General features: G+C 39.4%; 1 protein-coding gene across 2 annotated transcripts; it reads right to left on the bottom strand.

The window, feature by feature from the left end:
- Nucleotides 1-15,871: 15,871 nt before the first annotated feature.
- LOC146456143 (GTP-binding protein Rit1-like) lies at nucleotides 15,872-21,970 on the bottom strand. 2 transcript variants are annotated; one of them, XR_014858848.1, is made up of 5 exons: nucleotides 21,755-21,970; nucleotides 19,849-19,905; nucleotides 18,578-18,651; nucleotides 16,634-18,111; nucleotides 15,872-16,362 (listed from the first exon to the last, which is right to left on the bottom strand). XR_014858848.1 is itself a non-coding variant. In XM_085093387.1 (4 exons), exons 1-4 carry the CDS (start codon nucleotides 21,837-21,839, stop codon nucleotides 17,692-17,694), a joined length of 636 nt encoding a protein of 211 aa, XP_084949513.1. In that variant the 5' UTR covers nucleotides 21,840-21,970; the 3' UTR covers nucleotides 15,872-17,691. The 2 variants fall into 2 exon arrangements, 1 of the variants encoding a protein (XP_084949513.1); XM_085093387.1 differs by having other exon boundaries at nucleotides 15,872-18,111.
- Between the last annotated feature and the right edge of the window lie 1,881 nt (nucleotides 21,971-23,851).

Here is a 23,851-nt window from a genome sequence, read left to right as displayed (position 1 = left end):
AGGCCGACAGTTATTCTTCTTTTCCTTCTCCAATTGGTAACCACTTCGGCCGAAATTTCTGCATGTAAAGCAATCGAAAAGTTTTCCCGCCTTCTCTGATCTTCCTAGTGCTAGGATCTTCCTCCCTCCGTGTAAACAACCCCTTAATTTATCTACGAACATTTGTCGTATGGCAACGATTTCAGTGTTTGTGTTTAGTTTGAAATATGTTAAATATGGAAACTTACCGACAATTGCCTGCAAATTGCATTTAATTTCTAAGCGACTTGCGAGTTGCTTACTCACCACATGTTTGTTTTCAACTGACTTTTCGCCTGTTTGTTCGTCCACTCAGTGGCTCCCAGGTATTAGTCGCCTGCTTTCTAGACATGTCGTTTGTCGACATATTCAACGAATACAACAATTAGTTTTCTTCAAAATTCTCATTTGTTTTTCTGAAAGAAGTTGGCCATACCACTTCCCGCCGAAAAAGACCCGGGTTACAGCACAGGGTTTGAGTGTCTCATTTCACATTGGATTACATGTACGTACAGACGGACGGTGGGTCGGACGGAAGTTACGTCGATCACCACCAAACCAAAATTTCTCGCACTGACGGGTTAACCAATTCTCTTATCAATGGGGCTCCGCGCCTGGAGCTCCGCGAATAAACTTGCGCATTTTATATAACTTGACGTTTCGTATGCTAGTCAACATGCATTTTCAAAAGTGACCGTTAAAATTTTTTTACAACTATACATATATATAATAGTGAGAAGGGGGTCTGGAAACGAGATTAAGAAAAACAATCTTAACAATGAATCTATAAAAAGCTACAGCCAATTAATAAAGCATCAGCTTCTCACTGCTGACGTTGACATTAAAAGCTGGCTTTAGTTCTTGAATAAACAAAGTTTCCTTGGTTTTATTCCTTGGTTTTACAGCAATAATCACTTTTGCCAGACGCTTAAATTTCAAAATGATCCCACTTGATATTGTGTCCAGTGGTTTTGACATGGTCAGCAATGGGTGACGTTTTTATCGAGGGCCTTGAAGTGTTCCGTTTACCTGTCATGAGGTCGTCGCTTTGTTTTACCGGTATAAAAATCATTGCAGTCCTAGCAACCGGCTTTGTAAATGATTCTAGATTGCTAAGAACAATTCAAGCGGTCCTAGTAATGAAAGAAAGATTTGATCCGGTGAGGGTTTGTTAAGTGCGAAGAACGCTGACGAAGACGACAAAGAAGACTTTGAACAAGCAGAACTTACCCCAGGCCTCTGAAGATGCTTGCCCACCGGGGGTCTGGACATGTTCAACTGGAAAGCGATTGCTCATTACAAAGGAAGCCAAAGTTATTGCGAGAACTGCAATAAACAAGGATGAAAATGACAACGAAGACCAAAACAACTGTCCTCCAGGAACTGGGTTTGTAAACTGCGAAGAACGATATGTAGACGAGGCTTACACTAGTGAAGGAAAAAACTGGATTCTTGGAGGAAATCTTGTATGCCTTGCATACATATTAATATGTTTTTAGATATTTGACATTGGTATCTTTAACACAGATGATGATGATAATGATGATGATGATGACGACGATGACGATGATGATGAAAATCCAGAAATCCAGAAATTACAAAGATATTCTCCGAAAAGACTGAAAAGTTAGTAAACTTACAAAACCAACAAAAGGAAATAACTATAGTAGGCACGATCGCAGTATTGATAATTTACGCCACAGTTGATTGCCTTGAAAGCGACTGTTCTTAGGACCTTGTACATGCACTTTATATTAACCAGCTGTATATGTTAATAAGACAAGTGAACTGATTTAAATCAAACAAACTGTCGCATATTATTTAAGTTGATGTGAGGTTGGTGTGTGTACACTTGTGTGCAAAATAATTTAACTAGACACAATCCAACTGAGTCCAAACAAACTAAACAACACCAATTCAGTACAGAAGAGATGCAAGGAATGCAGGAAGAAAAGAGAAATGAATGAAATTAAACTAACCCTGTTAATTAAATTGCTAATGTGTAGATAACCCGTTTGGTGTCCAGTCCAGCCCATCAGAAAATGAGAATGGTAAGGAAAAGCCTGAAAAACGGTATCAATACATAAATCATAAGCGAACACACTGAAAAACGGCGACGGCAACGAGTGCGCCGCAAAACAATAGGCTTCATGAGCAAAAACAATCTGTGTGTATGTGTGTGTCAGAGTCGTAAAGAGGTAAATTAATTTTCCCGACTAATCCCACATTTTGGCCTTAAATTTTGATCCCTGATTACAAAATCTTTGTAAATCTTGATTCCTGATCCCGTGAAAATTAGTTGATCCCTAACCAGTTCAGCTCAAACGCGGAATCTGGGTCGGACAAACGGCGTATAATTGTTGCTTGATTAAACCTGCATAAACTACAAAATGGGTCAAAATGAAGTGTCCCTTGAGTGCTTTTTAAACTTAGTCCCATCATTCATGAAATGGAGAATGACTGAATGGGAATTTGACTCCCGTCAGTTCTTCAAGTTATGATTTCCTATCAGGCATAATAGTTCCATTTCAGCTGTTTGACCAACTCAGTTCAGTCGCACATCTAGTAATAACTCATTATCTGCTTATCGTAATTGCACTGGTCTGGATTTTTTTCTGGTTGGGTTACTCTGTGACGTAATTGTAAGATGTTACCAGCTCACAGCTGAGATCGAATAAGCTTGAATCTAAAAAAAGGTGCCTGCAAAAGGCTTTAGTGCGCGTAACGCACGATCGAGCTATGAATCCGGCATTCCGTTAGGTTCTTTATCAGAAAGACTAGACGTATCTTAAAATGAAGTCTTCTGATATTATCTTGCCATGAACTATCCGTGCGCACTTGTAAGTAGGAAAACGAGATCACAGTGAGGTCTCTTTGAAATAAACAATGGCTACCTCGGGGCTTGACCAACGATCTAGGAAACTAAAGTATTTCACAGAACTAGAATGATTAGATGGTCCTTGCCGCACCAGACTGAGAAAATACTAATTTCAGTAATTTGGGCAGAGAAAGGAAACTTGATAAAGATCTTTATATCTTTCTCGACTTGCATCAATTTAATTTCAGTGAGAGGCAAATTTGTTATTAAAATTTTGGACGATTCTGTTGCCGCCTTGTAAGCTTTGTGCATTAAGTTTGGTTACTCGGATGTCTCAGGTACCTTCTCCCAAGCATAATCAGAGCAAGCTTTCGTTATCTGCTGCATCTTCTCTTAACACTTCCCACTTGATATTCTGTGGAAAGTAATTTGTGTTGAGAGCTTGGAAATGAAACTTTGTATGATATTATCAGAAGCTGTTAAAAGAGTGAATTATATGCTTAAGGTTAGCAAGGGACCATACAAGGTCTCTTAAGTTTGGTCAGAAAAAAAAAAATACAATAGTAGTGTACAGTACTAAGTGCAGTAACGAGTTCTTTGATAACAGAATTTTCGTCTTTCACTGTCGAAAGGGTATGAATACGTCTCTACAAATGAAGACGTCTTTGTTAAATTTATTGTTCAGAGAGTGCTAAGCGCCATCCTCGTGTGATATGATAGATTAAGACAGAGGGAAAACACTGGCAAAAGGCAATGTCCATTGTATGATTTTTTTTCCTAAGTCCTTATTCAACAGTCAAAGACCCAGACCAATTCGGTAGATCAGTCACTGCAGTTATGTATAGCTCCAACAAACTGAGTCAATCACAGAAGATAAATACTAATAAAAAGGGCAACAAGGTAAAAATATATTTAAAAACTCGGGAAAATATCCACGTTTTGTAGTCAAGCTAGTCCAACAGATCGTATTGCATACAGTTTAGAACCGAAACAAAATAGCGCTCGTTCCGTCCAATTTGTCATTTCTGTCGGAAAACTTGATCCCTGATCCCACGGTTTGTGATTCCAGATCCCGGGCCTGTGATCCCTGATCCCATATACCTCGTTATGACCCTGATAGTTGACTCGAGTGACAGGGTAACCCTACCTGTGAAATTTTGCTTGTAAATCCAGGCTCCTCTTGCTAGAGTAACCCAAGCACTAGGACTAGGGATCCCTCCTTGTAAACAGTCCCTTAGGACACATCAGTAGATTTTTAACCAATACTCGAAAATCTTCGTGGCATTTAAATTTCAGTTGATAAGGCTTGAGCTACTGATTTACATGCTTCCACCGCGCTAATGAATCCTGTGAAAACAACAACTACAAAAATAATAATAATAATAATAATAATAATAATAATAATAATAATAATAATAATAATAATAATAATAATAACAATAGTAAAATAAAATAATAATAAAAAAAAATAACCAACAAAACCAAAAACTAAAGAACATGCTATACAGTGTATAAAGATTCTAGGAATTGCAATAAGTGCTATTGTTGTGGTTTGCTTTTACTTTTTGGGAGCCTGCGGTTCACGCCAGTGACGCAAATGTAAACGCAAGCGCAAATGCAAGTACGTGTGAACATCAAAATCGCAGATGCAAATAAAAGCGAGAAAAGAGGAAAATTTTGGTTTTTCTTGCGCTTGCATTTGAGCTAAACCTGCCACAAGTCTACTTCTTTGAGCGACAAAGTCTCAGAAAAGTCGCGATAGCGAGCGATGAACGTCGTGAGAAGTCGACTTCCCAACGAGGGAATCAAAACCGGTAATATAACGTAAAGTGTAAAGAGGGAAAATAATATTGGAAAGAGCTTTTAGAAAGTCTACATTTGAGCCTACATTACGCCTGAACTGCACGAAAGCAAGCGCAAGCAATCAGAGCGTGACCGAGCGTGACCAATCCTAACAAAACCGATCCCATTCTTTCCCGGCGATCAAGATGGCGGCCCCCGAAGGACACGAAAGATTAGCCGAAGCTGAAAGGAAGTTTCCGGTGCTCAACGACAAATGTTGCTTGGTGTTCAAGGACAAGATGAAGAAGCGAGGAGACATGTAGCCAAAATGGTGGGAGCTTTGCTTGCAAGCCGTCGCTGACTTCGTTAGAGGTGGATTCTGAGTTTATTCTGAGTCGGATTCTGATGTACGAATACGAGAGTGTTGCGTTTTCTTGCGATTGCATGTGCATTACGAGAACTTCACTTGCATTTGCATTACTGGCTTGCGTTGTGGGAGGAAGGAGCTGATCAAATTCAGTGGACGCGCCGTTTGCTATTTTTGTTGACGTGTGTCATGTGATTTCTGAAACAGGTAAGCTTAAATTTTTTGTTTGTTTTGCTCGCGGGTGAGTGTTTTTACTCCGGGGCGGGGGCTGACTGTTTTACGAAATGCCTTTTAAGAAAATCACGTAGTCACATTGAGTCCTTCATATAATTAAAGATTAATTTTCACTCGTATTTTCAAGGTTTTCGCAAATTGCCCTCGTTGCTTTAGGAAAACTTTGAAAATATGAGTGAAAAATTAATTCTACTCGGCCTCATGCGATTTAATACACTTAGCTTATAACAGAATAACCGCCTTGCTCAAACCGGTATCTAAAATGCTTGTTTTTTCCCTCGCGCCTTTTTTGTTGTCGGACACGTGATTGTCCGAAAAAGGATGCTTCTTTCGTGTTTTATCAATTTTCCCATTTAAAAAAGTCAATGTTTTGTTCTGAACTTCTAAACTATCAGTGAAATAATCGAGCATGCCATCCGAACATTGCAAACAGACTAACACGTCAGGAGTTCAAAAACTGAACTACACTCCTTTTTTTTTAACACATAACCAACATTTACAAGGCAAGCATCTTGTTTGTTATTGGCATAGAAATTTTGGGAAATGCTATAAGAAGCTCATTTACACTCTTTTTTCAATATAAGAACGTCTTATTTGGGGGCTGATGCGGCTGATGTTGGACTTTCTTATTCTTTTTGGCAATTTGAGCCTGCCTACTTTTGTTACTGCGCATACGTTCTGCGCATCTCGTGACAGAGCCCACGTGTCTTTTGGTCAGCGGCAAGAGTGTCTTGACGCTGACCAAAAGACACTTGGACTCTGGGAGAAGATTGTTCTTGAGATACTCGGGTTTGTGCCTAATAATACAGGGATATTTTGCGCGGTTTAAAACCATGCAGAGAAAGCAGTACTTAGCAAGTGTTCTTGGTATCCGAAAAGAAAATTGGGAGTAACCATGCATTTTTCAGAGATTATTAATCTTCAATTTGGGAAATAATGCCATACATTACTTTGTATTTTAGCATGTTTTAGAGTTATTGTTGCTTGATTATCTCTAAAAAATTCGTGCCTACCCCCAATGTTCTATTTTGATTCCAATAGCCCTTGGTAAGATCTGCTTTTCTCGCATAGTCATAAACTGCGCAGAAATAACCCTGTATTAGTAGGCACCATCCTTAAGTTACATGTTATAGTATTTCAGACAATATATCTATGAGGAAGTGACCAAGACACCTATCGAGTAAAGTTTTACATCTGCATATTTATACTGTTCATTTGAAAAAAATATTTGGTCAAAATAAAATGTTCTTAACTGAGTCTTATCCTGGGTTATGTCAGCTTACGTTCTTAAACTTTGGTTAATCTCAGCCTCAACGTTCTTTTAAACAACATTCTTATATAATTACAACATTCTTACTTGCCAGTTAAAGCAATGCTCTTAGAACAGCCAGTCATGTGAACAAATTTAACACTCATTAATCCGTAATAATAAAGTATTTTGAAATCTTTTGATGTATTTTGTAAAACAAGAAACTTTCCTCACCAAAATCCTCAAAAAGACATTGCCAACGACACCCTTCTCGTCCCAGGTTGTTCCGTCTTGATTGTTAGTGCGAGTCTGTGAGTGTTTGTACTAGATTGTACATGGCTTTAACTCCCTAACCCCTAATATCAAAGAAAAAATTCTCCTATGTTGTTCCCATACTTTGCTTATAAAATTACTGTGGAGAAGTTGTTAAAATATGTAGAAAATTCACCTTGAGTGATCATATTTTAAATTTTGAATTGAATAAGCATTGTTAGTACATACCACACAAGTGAATAGTGCCTTTCGCGCGCGCTGATTGACTAGCTCGGAGGTGATTCATCATCATCATCATTTGGTCCTTTTCCCTTTAAGGGAAATAGGGCCTTGCGTTCTTTCTCTCCAAGTGTCACGGTTTCTGGCACAGTTACTTGCTTCCGTCCATCCATTGAACCCAAGTTCTCCTCTTTCCTTCTCAACTGTTCTTCTCCATGTCTCTCTGGGTCTACCTCTCCTACGTTTTCCTTCTGGTGTCCAGGTTAGAGCTATTCTTGGGTTCTCATTTGCCTTCATCCTTAGTATATGCCCGATCATTTTCCAGCGTCTTCGCTTTATCTAATGGGAGATCTCCTCCATATTCGTCTTTGATCTTATCTCTTCATTGGATACTTTCATGGGCCAGTAAATTTTCAGAATGCGTCGTATGCTCTTGTGGAGGAAGACATTAAGCTTGTTCTCGTCGCTTTTGATTATTCGCCAAGTTTCGCAACCATAGAGTAGGACAGCCAATACATTGGATCTAAAAATCTTCAACTTGGTGTTAATGCTGAGTTGGCTGTTCCTCCAGATGTTCTTTAAGTTGCAGAAGGCTGCTTGAGCTTTCCCTAGCCTGGCGCTTATATCTTCACCTGCACCACCAGTTGATGTTACTGTGGCACCAAGATAAACAAACTTCTCAACCTCTTCGATGTCACTTCCTTCCAGATGGATCTTTAATCCAGGATTGACATTCCATTTCATTACCACTGTTTTTCCCAGGTTAATCTTCAGCCCAGTCTTCTTCCCGTTTGTGTTAAGATTTTCTAGCTTCGTTTGCATGTCCACTATCCTGCTTGCAACAAGAGCCACATCATCAGCAAAGTCTAAATCCTCTAACTTGCCCGTGAATTGCTATCTTATTCCAGTTTGCCTTCCTTCAAGAGTCCTTCTCATGACCCAATCAATCACAAGAAGAAAGAGAAAACCAGACATGCAACAGCCCTGTTTCACCCCTGTCCTTACATCAAACCAGTCGTAACTTCCAGAACCATCTACAACAGCACATTTGCTCTGTTCATACATTGCCTTTACCATCGTGATCAATTTTGATGGAATACCGTACTCTCCCATTATTCCCCATAAAATACCTCTGTCAATGCTATCAAAAGCTTTCTCAAAATCCACAAAACAAACATACAAGTTGGCATTCCATTCAATAACTTGTTCAACGATGTTTCTCAGAATGAATATCTGTTCAACTGTCCCCCTTCCTCTCCTAAACCCTGCCTGTTCTTGTCTAAGTCTGGTGTCAACAGCGTCCCTAATTCTTGTGATAATCACTTTGCCTAATACTTTTGCGGCCACAGGTAGCAGTGTTATTCGTCTCCAGTTTCCACATTCCATGAGATTTCTCTTCTTGGGGAGGCGAATGATCAGCCCGCATCTCCAATCATTAGGTACTCTTTCACTTTCCCAGATCTTCAAAAGCAATTCGTACAACACAGCTACTGTAGTTTCAATATCTGCCTTCATCAGTTCTGTTGTCACGCCATCAACACCACCAGCCTTTCCATTCTTCAGTTGTTGTATAGCTGTCCTGATTTCTGCATGTGTAGCGGGACCCGTTTCAATTTCGAGTGTTTCATAAGCTTCACTCTCCACTTCTGATCGCGTGGCGGGAGGTCTATTCAGAACCTCAGCAAAATGCTCCTTCCACCTTTTCTTTACCTCTTCCTCTTTTGTTAGTAGAATGCCTTCTTTACTCCTTATGGAGTCTGTTCTTCTATTTGCAATTGGTTTGTTGCAAAGCTGTCTTGTAGCATCAAACACCGCCTTCATATTGCCCGTTTTGGCTGCTTTCTCTGCGTCACTAGCAATCTGGTCAATCCAATTTCTCCTATCTCTCCTTAGTTGCTTTTTTATTTCTTTGTCTTTAGCTTGGAATTCCTCTCTGTATGTTGCTTTTAGTCTCTCTGACCTGGTTGAATCCACTTTAGCTTTACAAGATCTTCTTTCGTCAATTTTCTTCCAACTTGCAGCGCTTATCCAGGGCTTACTCTGTTTTTTCCTGTATCCTAGAACCTCCTCAGCTGTTTTCTTATAACTTTCCTTTATATTAGTCCATCGAGTCTCTATGTCTTGCTCATTGCCTTCCGCGCTTTCATCAGCTAAACAGCTAAATCTGTTCCTCAACTTAATTTGAAACTGCTGCCTTACTTCCGGTATTATCAGTTTGGCTGTGTCATATCTCCTGGAATTCCTTGTATTTCTAACTATCCCACGCAAACGAAGTCGTGCAGTTGTGATAACTAGGTTGTGATCACTTCCACAGTCTGCGCCTCTATAAGATCTCGTATCCCTCACTGATCTCTTGAATTTGCCGTTCACTGCCACATGATCAATTTGATTTCTAGCCCTCCCATTAGGAGCAGTCCAAGTGTATTTGTGGATGTTCTTGTGTGGGAACATTGTTGACACAATAGCTAAGTTGTTAGCTGCGTAAAAGGAGACAAAACGAACACCATTTTCTGACCGCTCATCTCCAAACCCATGCCGTCCCACCACACCATTTTCCCCTTCCTGCTTAGCCCCGATCTTAGCGTTCCAGTCGCCCATCATCATAATCATGTCATGCCTCGGAATCTCGTCAGTAACCCTCTGTAACATGTCATAAAAGCTATCCTTTGTCTCTTCATCCGCCTCATTCGTTGGTGCATATACTTGAACCACTGTCGTTTTAATGAATCTTGATGTGAATCGTGCAGTCATAATTCTATCACTAACTGGCATCCAGCTCTCTAAGCAACCAGCCGTTTGTTTGGTCATCACAAGTGCAACGCCACTTTGGTGTATGTTATCATCTCTTCCCGAGTACAGAATAGTTTCGCCAGTCCGTGTCTTGAGCCGTCCAGAGCCAGACCATCGGCATTCGCTAATGCCCAGGATATCCAGGTTGTACCTTTGCATCTCCCTAACTACTTGGGCTGTTTTTCCCACGCTGTACATTGTCCTAACATTCCAATTTCCTATGCGGAGCATCTTTTTGGGGTTAGCAAATGACTTGATCAGAGTACAGGCTTCCTTTCGGATTGGGCGTGTACCCGTCATACCACCGTCGCCCCATTTGATGTATTCATCTTCTGGAGTTTGGCAAGTCGTTGTACTACTCCCGAGATAACACTCATTGATTCGAGAATTTAAGGTTTCCGTAATCTGTTACTTTTTACAAGAAGGGGTGATTGGCCCCAAGCTCAACCTACTACCGGTAGGAACGGTGTGTTATTCTCTGTCTGGGCTCTACCTCTTGACCAATCCGGCAAGGTTGAACCTGCCAGGGACCAAGGTTCCAGCCGGCATAGCTCTAAAGGTCACTGAGCCTCACAAGCTTCACCACCACGTCAAGGTGATAACCCACGGTGAAGCTCGGAGGTGATTAGCCAAGTACTATTCACCTCCGAGCAACCGAAGAGAAACAAGATGGCTTCCCGTTTCGCCACGGTCATTAAAGAGGAATTTATTTAGATAAACGAGACAGCTGTTACAAAAAATACAAAAATACAAATAAAGTTTAGTTGACGGTATTAAATGGTAAGTTATTTAATCTTTCCAACCTCATATTCTAGGGCGAAAAATGAAACTACAATGCCTTGCTAACGAAAACTGCCGAGCACTATAATTACAATGTAGACAATGAAACATCTAATGTTTAGGAGCATGATTTCGAAATCAAGACGAATTTCACACAACAATTAAAGAAATGACGCCTTAGCAACTAAACAAGCGTCTCAAAAAGTTTTAATTGTTCGAAAGAAAGCGAGACGGAACTTTCTACAACAAGAAATCGCTTACCGCGCGGCGCGCGAGATTTAAAATTTCCCACCATTTGTCGGTATACTGTCAAAAATAAAGGAATTTTGGCCCGCTGGTTATTCAGCTTGTGTGGTATATACTTAAACAATTATTCACCTTAGTGTCGGTGAAAGTGGTAGATATTTACCTCCACTTCGGTGAATAATTGTTAAATATTACAAGGCCTAGGAGAAATCTGATGGTGATCACTCTTAGGGATAAAGGAGGGTTAATAATGTATTTAGTGGCCTCTTTTACTGAAAATGGTTGGCTTGTCAACATGAATGGTTGTACAGCTGGCAATACAGGTACTTTATTTTATAGAGCAGGTACAATCTATTTTTATGTACGCAAATCCTGAAATTCTGTACGCTCCACTGGAGTAAGCTGGCCAAAAAAATGCAAAAAGCTTCTATGAAAAACAACTTACAGTACTGCCGGAATTGGAGTCTTTTCATGTAAGACACTTGCTAATTGATAAGGCTATAAAAGCAACTCTATGGTTAAACGGTTTTCATTGCTGTGTAAATTTGGCTTCGTTATTATATATACCCATTCCACAGTCTAATTTCTTTTACCACTACAAGGCTTTATTTGGAAACCTTCTGCAATTAACAATGCAATGTACAGCTTATGACAATTCCATGCCATGAATTTATTTAACTGCATGCCCCTGTTTCGTATGCCTGGCTTCTTTCGTAAAATTTATGTAAAGCAGACTTTGGAAACTCGGGAACGCCCAGCGGAGAAAATTAATAATCAGTAAGCAAAGTAAGGCCCCGTTTATATGGAGAAAAGTTGACCCGGGCAAGAGGGTCACCCTCCCAGCCGAGTCAACTTTAGCGAGCGTTTATATGAGAAAAAAGTTGACCCTTTTGCCCGAGCCAAGAGCTGACCGTCTAGAGATCATGAAAACATGCGAAAAAAAAAAACCGCCTCGAAGTCTGCAAATCAAATCGGTTGTTTTTCTTAAGTTTACCAACGTTGGCTTTTTATACCCAAGAAATTCTGGTTCCTATGGTTTTTGAAACCAAGTTAAACAATTCTGAAGTTAAAACTTGCCGGGCAAAATCGGTTTGCGAAGGCTACACAAGTCGTGGTTGACTGAATCTAACCGCGTGACACTTCAAGTTCTTTTCGCGTTGAATTTCGCCTGTCGTTAAGTCCGTAATCACACAAAACTGAGATACAAGCGTTTGCTGTAGCATGACTTGATAACACTAAACGCCAAATGATTTATATACCTTTTCATATAATTTGACTTTGTCGGCGTTGAAGTCGGTGGCATTGAACTCGCACATTCCCAATGACAACAGAGCTCGCGCATGCTCTGATTGTCTCGCCTTGACGGGGTTGACCCGGCTAGGCGAGCCAAAGTGTTTATATGGAGAAAAGTTGGCCCGGCTAGGAGGGTGACCCTACCATCGCAAAAGGGTGACCCGGCTAGGCGGGTCACCCTTCTAGCCGAGCCAACTTTTTGTTTCTCATGTAAACGGTTCGCCAAGTTTTGTAAGGAGATGTAGGAAAAGTTGAGGGTCTGGATGGGGTTAACTGACAACTGACAAATAGCCAAAATTTTAACTGACAACTGACAAATAGCATAAAATTTAACCGACAACTGACATTTATACTCGCTGGTACTGACAACTGACGAAAGACCTGCTGCTACGTTTTTCGGCTAATAATTGATATATTTTATACCAAATCATCAAACAAATGTGTACAATAAACAGCAGCAGAGTACGGCGTCATATTTTATACTAACAATTCATATTAGTTAATAGTTTATTTCTAACACGAACCAAATTTACGTGGAACGCGCTCTGGCAATATACCGAGTCTATACCATGTCCGCTCGTTCCGGCGTAATAAAGGCGATTGCTAGCTTTTGCCGCGTTGATTCGGATACGGCATTCGAACGACACCGAAGCCGTATTCCAATCAATTGCGATGAGCTAGAGACAGTTCAGTTTCTAAAGAAGCATCTGTTGTCATTTCTTGGGCTGAGAGAACTGGCAATAAAATTCGGCCTTGGAGAGTTTGATTTAAAACTTTACCGCATGGCACCGAAGCAGGGAGGAAGAAGCAAAAATTTTGCGCTAATCACAGATAGTCAGTGGAAAATGGAGCTGCCAAGCTTGCTGGAGGAAACAGGCAGCGAACTAACGCTTCTGGAACAAGGAATGCGCCGGCTGCATGACAGTATAGCTGCCACTAACAAGGAATACCTTGAAGAGGTTGAGTTGTGCACATTACTCACAACAGTTGTGGATAACATTCACGCCGTCTCCCATTTTAAACATGAGACGTTCACCGCCTTACAGTATTCCCAAGACTTTGGAACCACCACAAAGAAAACTTTACAAAAGACCACCATGGCTTTTGAAAGTATAAAATTCATGCAACCGCTTCCGTCAGCAGAAATTAGTGCTGAAACGGAGACTGCCATGAAAGAATTGGTAGAGAAGTATCGTCCAGTAAGACAAAGAATAATCAGGGGTGAGACTACAAAGGACAAAGCAGGGGCTCTACCACCAGCGGTGTATACGAAGCCACCAGATTGCAGTAAAGTAAACTTTATGCCAGACGAAGAGAGCAATTCCATCACGGAAGATCCAGAACGACTCAACAGAGATGTTGAAGATGAATCAGTCCTGAGGTGCCATCTAATGATGTTACAGAAGTCACATTTGTAAATGACTGTCTCATTGATGTGGTCGTTGGTGCTGTGTGAGCTCCACAAGAGGACGAGTACGATACAGCTCTGACACTGAGGAGGAAATTTCACCTGTCGCAGTTTCAAGGTCTGGCCGACCAATACGCGCCCATTTTCGCTTGGATTCGTAAGGTATGTTCTTAGTAGATTGGCCATGGGATGATTTGTATAAAGGCCAAAGAAACGATTGTTGTTGCAAAAATGTAAACATAAAATTAAACATTGACCAGAAACAAGTTTTTACAATACTGAATAATTTTTCGGTTATCAGCAGTTTACCAGGGTACGCTCCTATCTGTCTTACATGACGTTTAAGTTTATTTGGGTCCTCAAGAAATTATTAAAATCTGCAGTTAATTATTAACTGCCATTTAACTGACAACTGACAAATAGCCCAAAATTTAACTGACAACTGACAAATAGCCTAAAATTTAACTGACAACTGACATTTGTACCCCCCCATCCAGACCCTCAAAGTTGGCTCGCCCAGGGTAGCTCGGGTAGGCGGGTGACCCTTCTACCCGGGACAACTTTTCTCCACATAAACGGGGCCTAAGCCGGCGACAAACCTGGCGATTTTATACGCCGATCACGGCGAATTTGGTCGCCAACGAAAATTCGCCACCGATTGATGCGGGTTTTTTCGCCGATCGCGGCGATGTGGCAGTTTTGAAAATTCATGTGATAAAATCGCCCAACCTGATGGGTTGAAATTACCGACGATTCGAGGTAATGACTGTAGAAAATCGCGGGAACGGACACACTGGATTTAATCATTGATATCTGATCTGATCGCGGCGATCGGCGAAGATCGCAATCGCTCCACCGGGCACGCCTGGCGAGTTTCGCCGATCGCGGCGAATCGCCAGGTGTGTCGCCGGCTTTAGGGCCTCTTCATATGATCCCGGTTGACCGGGCTAGCCCGCTTACCGAGATCTCGCCTCATTCCTATTTCTTTTGTAAAAAATTCGATGTGTTCATATGAGAAGGCGGGCCAGCCCGGTTACCGAAATCTCGGTTTCAGCGACCGAGATCTCGGGAGTCCGGGACGAAAATTTTCTCATATGAACACGGTATCCCGGTTACCGGGATGAAGTCTATAACCAAACATTCGCGTCTTAGAACGGATATCTTTGATTATTACGGCTCATTTCTGAGCTGTTCTAGTTCAAAATAATTCCTTTTCGTAGTAGAGATAAAGATATAATACTTTTGAGGTTTGTAGAACCGATAAAAATGAAAAATTCTTGCCGGGCTTGTTCAGTAAGTGTCACGCTCGATTGACCGCGTCACCAATTTTTCATCTCGGTAACCGGGATGAAATTTCCCATATGAACGGACTGCAAAATTCATCCCGCTTACCGAGCCATCCCGGTAACCGGGATCATATGAAGAGGCCCTTAGGGAACTTAATTAGCAACGACGCAGCTGCCAGCGAAAACGTCACTTCAAAAAAAATAGCTTTATTTCATTTGTGATGATTCGACTTCACGATTATTTCAACTCGTTTCAACTTCTACAAAAACAGCTAACTATCCAGGAACCAAATTGGCAGTGGTCGCGGTCAAAGACTGAATGACAAATTCACCGTTGTGTGTTCACATTCTCCACATAACTTTAAATTTGGTCATTTTGTGTTGTTTTGCAGAGGACAGCAAAGAAATGTACCAAAACTTAAAACGCACGTGCTGAACGATCGTTTTTCCTATTGTTTTGCGGCGTTGTCGTTGCTCGAGTTCGCTATAGGATCTTTTGTATGACTAAAGCCGACGACACACCTGGCGATTTTATGCGCCGATCACCGCGAACGGCGAAATTCGCCAGGTGTGCCCGGTGGAGCGATTGCGATCTTCGCCGATCGCCGCGATCGGCGTATAAAATGGTCAGATATCGGCGATTAAAGTCGCTGGCATTCGCCAAGTGTGCCCGTTCCCGTGACTTCCTGCGGTCATCACCGCGAATCGCCGGTAATGTCAACCCATCAGGTTGGGCGATTTTATCACATGACTTTTCAAAACCGCGATCGGCGAAAAAATCGCCAGGTGTGCGATTTTCGCTGGCGATCAAATTCGCCGTGATCGGCGTATAAAATCGCCAAGTGTGTCGCCGGCGTAAGTCAACACAATTTGATCTTTTCAGATTTTTTTGTTGGCAAGCGCGGGAAAGTGGGTCTCGTCTATATTTCAAGGTGCAGTTAATTGATTAAAACGCTTTTTTGGCGGAATGTTTAATTTTCCCATGTTACGAAACTTTGACCCCTGACATTTCACCAAAGAAATCACCATTTTTCATCACAAATCCGGGAAACCTAATTGTTTAGCACCTAACCGTCGAGTACCCGCTAAATAAGCACTTCATCCTACATGTAAGACTGCCTAGGCAATTTATTCAATGTTGAAGATCAGTCAGCTGCTCCCTATAGCTATTTACAAAGCCAACACTCGCTACCTGCTTTAAATAAAAATTTACTTTAAGACTAATGTTACCATTTATAGCGGTTTTCAATTAAGTGTCGAAAGGCAGTAATTTACATTTGCTTTTATACTATGCATTGTAATAGGTAAGCAGAAGTTGTGACACTTTCACAACCAATGAGAAACAACCGCGTTTTCCCGCGCTTGGCGCCAGTTTTGTATTTGCTTCAAGTTCTGATTGGTTAATTTTACTGTCGACGTATGTTCTGATTGGTTTGAGTAATTACTTCACGACACTTAAAACGAATACCGCTCCAAGAGATCAATTGACTTTATAAAAACACAGTTCTTAAAAACTTTATCCCATTCTGAACTGGAAAAATTTCTTAAAGAAGAGTACTGAATTTGGGCGACTTCTACCAAAATCCTTTCATTATACAGCTATTTCAATTAACGTTGTCGGATTAAAATAGCGATTAAAATCAAGCTAAAAGGCAAGACCGCAATGTTTTGTGGGATTATTTTTTATGAATAATTTCATCAAAATCATCCCTGCACGTGCAGGTCATTGTACTGCTAATTACAACCTATTGTTTTCTCCAGGCATGACTGATTTTGATGAATTTTTTCCTAAAAATCCCACGTAATCTTTCGGTCTTGTCCTTTAGCCTCATGCTTTGAACCGACAACATTAGTTGAAATGACTGTATACCCTGTAAGCCTCCAAAGTTGAAAACAAGGTAAGATAAAGAAACTAAACCACTAGACATATAATACTAATGATGATGATGATGGTAATAATAATAATGACCAAAATAAGAAAAACAACATATTATTTATATTCGTGATGGTGGCAAAGCAAAAAACTAATTAATCCCAAATCTCTCTTTAATCTTTCTAACTTATGGGCCATTTAAAGAAAAAATAATATCAAGCCTAGTTCTTATATTTAAAGTTCTCTTTGAAACGTAAAACAACGCACAACCTGACCCAAAAGCCATGAAGGGATGGTCTTCGCGATAAATAAATATACAAAAAATATATCCAAAAATTTTGCGTCAAAGATGTTAAAACATTACATTATGCAACAAATTACAGAAAATCTGTGCCAGTCATTTTTTTTATGCAACATCATATGATGCTAATTTATACTTAACCATCCGCATCTTCTCAGATTTTGGAAAGTGTGGATAAGTACCTACATTTCATAAATTACTTTTTTTCTATTTTTAAAATAATGTGCTCTTAACTACACATTTCCTCAAACAATATAAAAGTATTGCCAATTGACCTCTGACCTGACCATACTGCAATAGCTGCTGGCTGTGTCAGGCTGATGATATGTGCACCCATATTGGTTCAAGGACTTCGTCCAATGAAAGGGGAATGGAGGGGCATTTTAATTTACAACAAAGCAATAAAAGTGCTACGTAGTTGAACCTCAAAGTTATCTAATTAAATTCTGTGCTTTTCAATAACATTCTGACCCTGAAGTTCAAGATTCAACCATTACGCTTTTCACCGCCATCAATCAATGCAGCAGACCTCTTAGAGAACAAAAACGTTTGGGCTCAAGGGGGCAAAAGGTCATGTTTGTGCACTGTGATTGGTGGATTTCGATCCACTTTGACAGTCGGTTCCTCTATTTTTGCAGTCAGCAGGTTGTTGCCATAATTATGATTGACAGCAGCAAAACACCCAAATCGTTAGTTTGGAAAAATGAAACGTAGTTTTTCTTCTACATCTAAATTAGATTTTGCTTATTTATACTTATGTCCTTTTCTTTGAACGCCTGAAAATGTTTTGCATAATGGTTCCTGCCCTCTGTCGCAGTTTCTTGTTCTTTTGAGTTGATTTCAATCCCAATCTTTCTTTCTTGCGTATCCGTCTGACTAAGGTATGGAAGACATCGTCTACAAAGTGCCTTAGAGCAGCAGATGTTTCAAAAAATGGGCAGTCGAACTCTTGCGCTAAAGCCTGTCCTTCTTCAGTAGTTACTTCTCTTTTACTTTCCAAATCACTTTTGTTTGCGACAAGAACCATTGGTATATCCTCTGATCTTCGTACTCGTTCAATTTGTTTCTTGGCTAGTGACGCTTCTCGGAAACTCTGTCTGTCTGTGATGGAATACATTATGACAAATCCTTCACCGCTCCGCATGTATTGTTCTCTCATGGCTGTGAACTCTTGCTGCAAAATTACAAGTAAAATGGAAATTAATTGGGATGAAATGACAATTAAAAGATGTATAGTAGCATGGATACAGCACTGCTCAATAGATTACACGCAAAATTATAATAATTATTTAAGAATAACGTTAAAAACTCATTAATAATACATGTACATAAGCCCATTGACCTATCAGATTGTCGATAATACATCATGTGCAGTGATTTTATATCGATAAACCTCCTCCTAGTTAGTATGCGGTGTTTTTCTTGTATACTAATTTCCAACGTTCGCAAAAGCATAATTGCTATGAACTCTATTGACACATGCTTTTCCAGGAATGTTTTTGAAGCCGTTCAAAAAACTCGCAGCACGGTTTTATCAGGCGCCTTGTGTTTTTAAACCTGATAAAACACTCCTGCTTGTTTTTTAAACATTACGTGACAGTGATATTTTTAGCTAAAGATTCTCTTAAGGTATTGCCTACCTGCCCAGCTGTATCCAGAATATCCAACAGTCCTGATTCACCATCTATGACAGCTTGACGCTGATATGCATCCTCTAACAATGGCAAATAAAGAAAATAGTTAGGTTATTTTCTAATTTAAATTTTTATTTTGAAGGTTTTCAAACAGCGTTCTGATTATTAACAATAATATTATTAATGTTAATGACATTAAACAGTCAACATGGTTCATGTTGAAGAAATATAATTTACATGTCAGTTTTGAACATCACCAGCAAGATTTCAGAGTTCCCATAGCAAATTTTCCCTGGCTAGTTTATTGACAGTATAAAACCCATGAATTTTTCTTTACATTATGGCATTAGCATTTCAAAAATAACAATTGTGTCCCACGTATGTTGAATTTTTTTTTCAGTTAATTCATCTTTTCAGAAAGATTTCCAGAGGAATCTTCAAGATTCCATTCAAATGCCAGTCATTACAATGAGGAATTCGAATGTTCATATTTCATATTAGGAGCAAAAGGATCATTTAACCATATCAGCATTATGGGCAAGAAATAGTTTAAAGGCCTGTAAACGACAAATTTGCAGTGAAATCGTTTTTGTTATGCCAAAGATTCCAATACATATTGAATAGTTTATAAATATTAATGCAATGTTTGGAGAATAGTCTCCAATAACATATTTGCTAAAAAAAAGTGTGGCCTTGAACTCTTAAATACCACAAGTACACTATTATAATGTTTTTAATCTCGCTACAACAATATGACACCGCCGGCAAGTTAACGTTCTTTATTGACGTCAACATTCACTCACTGATAGTTCACGAGGGAGCTCAAAAATTAGGCTGAACTTAACTTCAATCTCATAATAACAAGCTGTGCCAATATCTTCTCTAATTAATGTATATTTAGCCTCTATTTACTTGGCAGCTAATAACTTTACAGTAATTGGGGTAACAATTTGTCTGCCAGTTACTTACAACTTCTCCCATTTATAATTGGCTAATATAAAACCAATACAGGTCACGGCCCTAAAAGTGTTCAGCATCAAATTTCGCCTTGTAATATCAATGCTTATACAACCCCTGAGGTCATGAGAATTAAGGATATGATCGCCCAAGCTGAATTTTCTTGATTTTTTAAAGACTTCTCCACAGTGATTCTATAAGAAAAGTAGGAGAATTTGTTCTTTGACATTCCCATGACATAAATGCTATATTATCCCATTTGTCACCCCCGCCCCCCCTCCGACAGAACTTCCTGAATTTCAAGTTAATATTTATCTTACCTATTGTGGGATCATGATAATCCAGGAAGCAGTGAGAGACAAACTGCAAGGTGAAAGCTGGAAAATGAAACAGTTTACATCTGATAAGTATTAAACTCGGTGTTTATAACCAAATGGCAAACTAAGAGATAAATATTACATGCACCCTCTACTGGCCAATTTCTTGTCAAAACATGTATTTCAAAGCTACTAAAGATTGCAGGACCTTTGCATGAGCAAATAGAAAGAATCACAAATATCTGCGTTCCTGCAGGTCAAGGGTGCAAAAATGGTATGGGGAATTCTATTTTGCCATAAATTTCACGTTTTATTAATGTTTAATGTTTTTCACATTAGCAATTCAACATTGAAAATATAAACAGCTGCAACATAAGTGAGTATAAATTATTTTTAAACATCTACATAGATAACGTAGGTGTTAGTTTATTTCTTTATTTAATAGAACAAAACAATTTATTATAAACAAGAAATCAGCAGTCTGTTTCTGCTGTCCATTGCAGTCTGCCAGCAAAATACCCTTTAGTTTGTCTGATCAGCAAAACCACAGACTTAAAATACATCTGCAGACAGTATGTCCCTAATATCAAACATACGTAGTTCTTTCGTTGCAACTGTATACTAAAACGCGCGAAATATCGCGTCTCGCGCGTAAATGTTTTTGTAAGTTCGACAGAAACTGCAGTAAAAAATACAACAAAAATTTTACAAACAGCGATAAAACTAAAGAAAGGTACAGTTATAATAAACAAGTCAGATTATTCAAATTGTAAATGTGTGCAACATAAACAAGCATAAATTATTTTAATTAAAATGTCCATATAAAACATTCATGCACGATCGTGAAACCAGGAAGTTTGAAGATTTTTTTTAGCGTCATTGCAGTTTGCATTAAAAAAAATCCTTGTCGTTTGTTTGTCAAGTTCGATCTGCATTGAAATAAAAACGTGTTCGACAAAACAATAAACTAAAAATACATCTCCAGATATAATCTTCTTGCTGCAGATATCATCGCCTTAAGAGTAAAGAATCGCATGGGTCTACAAAAACGCGTGGAATAACATGTGTTTCGCGCGCGAATGTTTCGTACGTTTACGCACAGTTCCGCCGGACTGCAACATTAATTTTGGAATAGCTAACAGAAAGACTGGAAAGCGATAAAGGCCAAAGAATGGTACAGTTATAATGAACTTAAAACAAGTCAGTTTACCGACAAGCGAAGGTCACGCTCCGAGTGAAACAAATAGTGCGTCAGTATTAGCTATTGTTCTGATTGTGGTCCGATGTCAAAAACAACCCGATTGACAACAACATCCGTAAATGATGCAGCAGAATTCACTCTAACGCATTAAAATTTCAGCTTAGGAAAAATAAGGGTAGACTTAACGATTCCAAGGAGTTGCATTTTATAATTTTGCGTCCGAAAATATTTCACAACACGTTTTTCATAATTTACACGTACAAGCTGGCAGTATATTTTGTACTGATCGAAACTAGACGGAACAAGGCTGTCACAATACCGGATTGAGCAAACAAAATACGATGAATTCCGTGGGGTCGCATGGACCTTGATCAAACAATCCACGGACCCGTAAATACAAAGGTATTCCAAGCATTTTATAATGAAAACTAAATTGAAAGTTGGAAGGTGCTAAGAACAAACAAACTGGTCTCGGCGATTTCACTGATGTCGATGCATTTCCTTGGGAAATAGCTGTGCGCGATTAAATTTGTAACCCCTCTTGAAGCGTTGATGAGATCGTTTCTGTACTAAACGGTGAATCAATCAGGAAACGGTTTTTATCCAACGATCAACTATCATTTCCGAATGTTTGCTCGCGAATTCCTTCGGTTGTGAGGGCTTTGTACGTGAGAACTTCACGCAACAGTGATCGGGCTGTGCACCAACCTGATTTGCCAACTCCACCTTCTCCAAGTAATACAATTTTGTACATGCGAAGGCCTCCGAGGAATGAAGCAGTCGTCGGATGCATCCTTGTGGTTATCTCGTTTACTGCTGTGCGATGTGTGTAAAGCGTAACTAGCCAGGGCCGATTACTTCGCCATTCGTTTGGACGAGTCGAGTGTTTGTTTCATTTGCATCGGGTGTTTTCACTTTATAGCCTGACCACGGCCTATTTTTGTCCACGCACGTGATTGGCTCATCTCCAAGCACGATGATAAACAAATCAAAGAGGCACAAAGCCGATACTTTATTTGGACGACAACAGCACACTGATGTGACAGTCTTTGGGTTGGTCACGTTTGCGGTGTAAAGTACGATTTATGTCGTGTTTACTTTATTTCATGTGATTTGTATTTGCAAATATTAAATAAAAGTATAGCCCATTACCAAATTAGGTTTGAGCGATTGAGTCAAAAGTGAAAACTTTTTATCGTTAGCTGACAAATTCTTACTGCCTTGTTTTAGAAATTTATGGCCATTTAAACTTTTCGTTACTCACGGGCAAAGGATACATATTATAATTATTTACCATTTCAACACTTCCTTCCAAACGTGAATAAACTTACAAACTCATTGTACCCCTTGACCATTTTATTATTTTTACTAGAAATACGTATTATTATTATTATTATTATTATTATTATTATTATTATTATTATTTATTTTATTTTCTTTTATTTTATTTTATTTTATTTTATCTTATCTTATCTTATCTTATCTTATTTTATTTTTACAGTACTCTCTCCAATAACCAGTGTTTCCATAACGAAATAAAAGTTCTCAGGTCTGCTTCACGGTGCTACGTTCAATGATGACCCTACAAGGAACAGGGCGTGACCCCGTGCACGACACTTCCTCGTTCCTTGTAAGCCAAGTGCTTAAGCTAATTATCTAGGTTTACTCAACGACAAGTTTTCAAGTCTTTGTATGTGATTTTATTATTCATCCGATAAAGTTTTTGTTGTTGCTGTTGTTTCCAGAAGCTCTTTAATTGTGTTTGATATATTACTTCACGTATCTGTGGAGTACTCTGCGTTTAAAAATTAACTGGAGTGGAACAAAAAGTACCAAATTTCTGCAAGGCTGATCGGACTGCGTAGAAAACTTAACACGACAGCGACATGATGGAGAGCAAACCGAAAATCAACAGAATGCGGCAATCGTGGACAGCTGTTTCGAGCTGGTTGACTCTCGTCAGCACGGTGTAGCACAGCAAAAAGTAGAACACCAACGCGAGTCGAGTGGTCTACCAAATGCACGTGATAGCCGATTTCGAATGGGCCCAAATTCAGACATCCGTCCACGTCATAGCGCGTGACTACGAACAAGCTTTGGACTGATATCAGCAATACCCAGTAAATGGGAGCAAGCTTTACGGTCTGTTCATACTGATAATCAACACTGAGGTAGAAACGTCCACAAACTTACAATTTAGTGAATACACTTGTAGAGCAATTAGAAATGCATTAATTCAAAGAACGTTCCAGGAACCTGTGGCCAGGACAAGATTGTGTAAGTTGAGCGTGGACTCAACCAATCTTTAAGCAATTTATAATTTACCATTTAGTATAACTAAAGAAACAAAATTAAGCATCTTTCAGTACAAAATAATTCACAACATCCTACCTCATGGTAGTTTACTACATAAGATGAAGATCACAGACTCGTCACTCGGTAAGCACTGTAGTGCAGTAGAAACTCTGTCTCATATGTTAGCCTGCTGTGATGTAATTCACCATTTTTGGCTTAAAGCGGTGGAGTGGTGGAGTCACCAGAGTGGTGACAATTATTCAGTAAATGACTTAAACATTTTGTATAGCTACAATCCTGAGACCACGAAAACAAATTCTTTTGACTATTACATTCTACAAGGCAAAAGACATATCTTTTTGCAAAGACTCGAGTTTAAAGCCCCTAATTTATTTCATTTCTTGGATCTTGTCAAGAACAAGATCCTTGTTTTGAGATCGATTTTTCAGTCTAAAGGTCAAATAGAAAAATCCTATTCGGTTTGGAAACCTTTACTTAGCCTAATATAAG

Source organism: Pavona decussata, unplaced genomic scaffold (assembly GCF_977016875.1).
Source record: "Pavona decussata unplaced genomic scaffold, jaPavDecu1.1 SCAFFOLD_260, whole genome shotgun sequence".
NCBI lineage: Eukaryota > Metazoa > Cnidaria > Anthozoa > Scleractinia > Agariciidae > Pavona > Pavona decussata.
This window is presented reverse-complemented; position numbering and strand designations above follow the sequence as displayed.